The sequence below is a fragment of the Cyprinodon variegatus genome, unplaced genomic scaffold (assembly GCF_000732505.1).
Source record: "Cyprinodon variegatus isolate N-32 unplaced genomic scaffold, C_variegatus-1.0 Scaffold1264, whole genome shotgun sequence".
Taxonomy (NCBI): Eukaryota; Metazoa; Chordata; class Actinopteri; order Cyprinodontiformes; family Cyprinodontidae; genus Cyprinodon; species Cyprinodon variegatus.
This window is the reverse complement of record NW_015151717.1, coordinates 169534-172637: the sequence shown is the minus strand read 5'-3', so window position 1 is coordinate 172637 and position 3104 is coordinate 169534. Positions and strand designations below refer to the sequence as shown.

The window sequence follows — 3104 nt, the reverse complement described above, 5'->3', positions numbered from 1 at the left end:
GCCGGAATTATCTCTGACTTTGACTTGGCCGGAATTATCTCTGACTTTGACTAGGCCGGAATTATCTCTGACTTTGACTTGGCCGGAATTATCTCTGACTTTGACTAGGCCGGAACTATCTCTGACTTTGACTTGGCCGGAATTATCTCTGACTTTGACTTGGCCGGAATTATCTCTGACTTTGACTAGGCCGGAACTATCTCTGACTTTGACTTGGCCGGAATTATCTCTGACTTTGACTTGGCCGGAATTATCGGACTTTAACTAGGCCGGAATTATCACGGACTTTGACTAGGCCGGAATTATCTCGGACTTTAACTAGGCCGGAATTATCTCAGACTTTGACTAGGCCGGAATTAACTCTGACTTTAACTAGGCCAGAATTATTTCGAGCTTTAACTAGGTTGGAATTATCTCGGACTTTGACTAGGCCGGAATTATCTCGAACTTTGACTAGGCCGGAATTATCTCGAACTTTGACTAGGCTGGAATTATCTCGGACCTTGACTAGGCCGGAAATTATCTCGGACTTTAACTAGGCCGGAATTATCTCGGACTTTGACTAGGCCGAAATTATCTCGGACTTTAACTAGGCCGGAAATTATCTCTGACTTTAACTAGGCCGGAATTATCTCTGACTTTGACTAGGCCGGAAATATCTCAGACTTTGACTAGGCCGGAAATTATCTTGGACTTTAACTAGGCCGGAAATTATCTCGGACTTTAACTAGGCCGGAATTATCTCAGACTTTGACTAGGCCGGAAATTATCTCGGACTTTAACTAGGCCGGAAATTATCTCGAACTTTAACTAGGCCGGAATTATCTCTGACTTTGACTAGGCCGGAATTATCTCGAACTTTGACTAGGCCGGAATTATCTCGGACCTTGACTAGGCCGGAAATTATCTCGGACTTTAACTAGGCCAGAATTATCTCGGACTTTAACTAGGCCGGAATTATCACGGACTTTGACTAGGCCGGAATTATCTCGGACTTTGACTAGGCCAGAATTATCTCAGACTTTGACTAGGCCGGAATTAACTCTGACTTTAACTAGGCCGGAATTATTTCGGACTTTAACTAGGTCGGAATTATCTCGGACTTTAACTAGGCCGGAATTAACTCTGACTTTGACTAGGCCGGAATTATATCAAACGTTAAGTAGGCCAAGATCATTTTATTTTTCATAATTAACTACTAATCTAAAATAGAGTTTATGATGAAACCACATTTTTAGTTTGTGGTTTTAAATGTAGTTAGAAAGGTTTAAAGTAAGTCGCTGTTCATGAAATGCTGTTTATGTTTATTCTTAGAACGATTCTTCATTGGAAAAACTCTGTCTCTGCATGCATGAATTTGCAGGTGCAAGATTTCGGTCTGCAGCATTTGTTTGGAATGAGGAGCCTTCGTCTTCTGTCTCTTGCAGGTATGATTTCTGCTTCACTATCATTCCCTTCATAAAGTCTGAGTATGATTAATGGTAACCTGACTGAACTGTTTCGATGTCTCTGATGTTTGACGTTAAAGGGGAACGCCATTTACATGAATGAACGGGAGCCGGCCGCTTTGTTTTTAAAAGATATAAATCTAATAAATCTGCGGATGTCTGGGGGCCAGTGATTGGCCTCCATGTTCTGAATGCTGGCGTACCATAAAGAATAAATGATGAACAGTTTAGTTTGTGCCTTCCAGTCGTTGCCCATAGGAAGACGTTACTGGATATAACCTAACGGAATATCTTCAGAACGGCTCCAAATGACACTAAACTCATATGGGTGAGTAGAACATGATGGAATAACGGAAAATCAAGGACCCAATGTATAAAAGAACCGGCGTTCCCCTTTAAATGTCTTCAAACTGTGGCTGGTCGAATGCTAGCAGCTCCTCTCTGGTGGGTCTCTCTATACTCCTCAGCCAACTGCTTCTGTTGCCACCTGCAGCTGCGGCTTTAGGAGAAAAACTGAAGATAGGCTGGATCTGCAGAGTTTCAATGCCCCCGAGTTAGCTCAGAGTTAGCTTATGAAATGCAGCGCCACCTGCCTGTTATTCACAAGTCCTTCAGTTTCCCCTCAGGAAAGGCTTTCAGTTTGTAAATAGTGAAATAATACTCCTGTCTGAGCTCCTCCTTGATATTAATGTTGTCCCTCTTCAGTTTCATGTTCCCACTCTTCAGTCCCACTCAGCTCCCCTGAGGAGGCACTAAAACAGACAGCCTGGCTGGAACAAACCACTGATGGAAATGTTTAGGAAGTGGGCCGATTGGAGAGGGGCGGGGCTTAGTAGAGCCCATGGAGAAGAGTCATTAGTACGCCGCTTCTCAAGGCCTCAACAACAAAGAGACCATTGTAGAGATATGGAGGCAGGGTGCAACCTTTTCAAAAGAGGTCTGTGGATTTAGGCACTTAATGGTCATTTTACATTTCATACATATTAATCACACCATTAAATGTCTAATTTGAATAAAAAGTTCAGTTCTAAAGCACCAAGCTAATCACAATCAAACAAAATAACACACAATTCATAAAAAACTGAGAATACTGGTAGACAGATTTGTTCATAGATAAAAGCTAATTAAAGAAGACCCTTTACTTTCTGAGGTCTTCCTGTTTTAAACAACCCTTTAAAAACCTGCAAGAAACCTAAAACATGGTCAATGTCCCGAAGCCAGGTGGCGCCATTGAGTTAAGAGACTCCAAAGTTCTTTGCAATACATTCAACCATTGCACATGGGAGCCACAGCTGACCTGGAGCACACAGCTGACCTGGGGCACACAGCTGACCTGGAACACACAGCTGACCTGGGGCACAGAGCTGACCTGGGGAACACAGCTGACCTGGAGCACACAGCTGACCTGGGGCACACAGCTGACCTGGGGCACACAGCTGACCTGGGGCACATTGACAGCTAACCTGGGGCACACAGCTGACCTGGGGCACACAGCTGGCCTGGGGCACAGAGCTAACCTGGGGCACACAGCTGACCTGGGGCAAACAGCTGACCTGGGGCACACAGCTGACCTGGGGCAAACAGCTGACCTGGGGAACACAGCTGACCTGGGGCACATTGACAGCTGACCTGGGGCACATTGACAGCTGACCTGGG

The 3104-nt window shown here is 44.7% G+C and overlaps 1 protein-coding gene across 1 annotated transcript in view; it reads left to right on the top strand.

The window, feature by feature from the left end:
- Window positions 1-3104, top strand: part of fbxl16 (F-box and leucine-rich repeat protein 16) — a 22345-nt gene that overhangs the window by 15296 nt on the left and 3945 nt on the right. The window contains exon 6 of the mRNA XM_015401827.1: window positions 1364-1427. Within this exon, the coding sequence (XP_015257313.1) occupies window positions 1364-1427 (64 nt within the window). The remainder of the gene's footprint in view (window positions 1-1363; window positions 1428-3104) is intronic.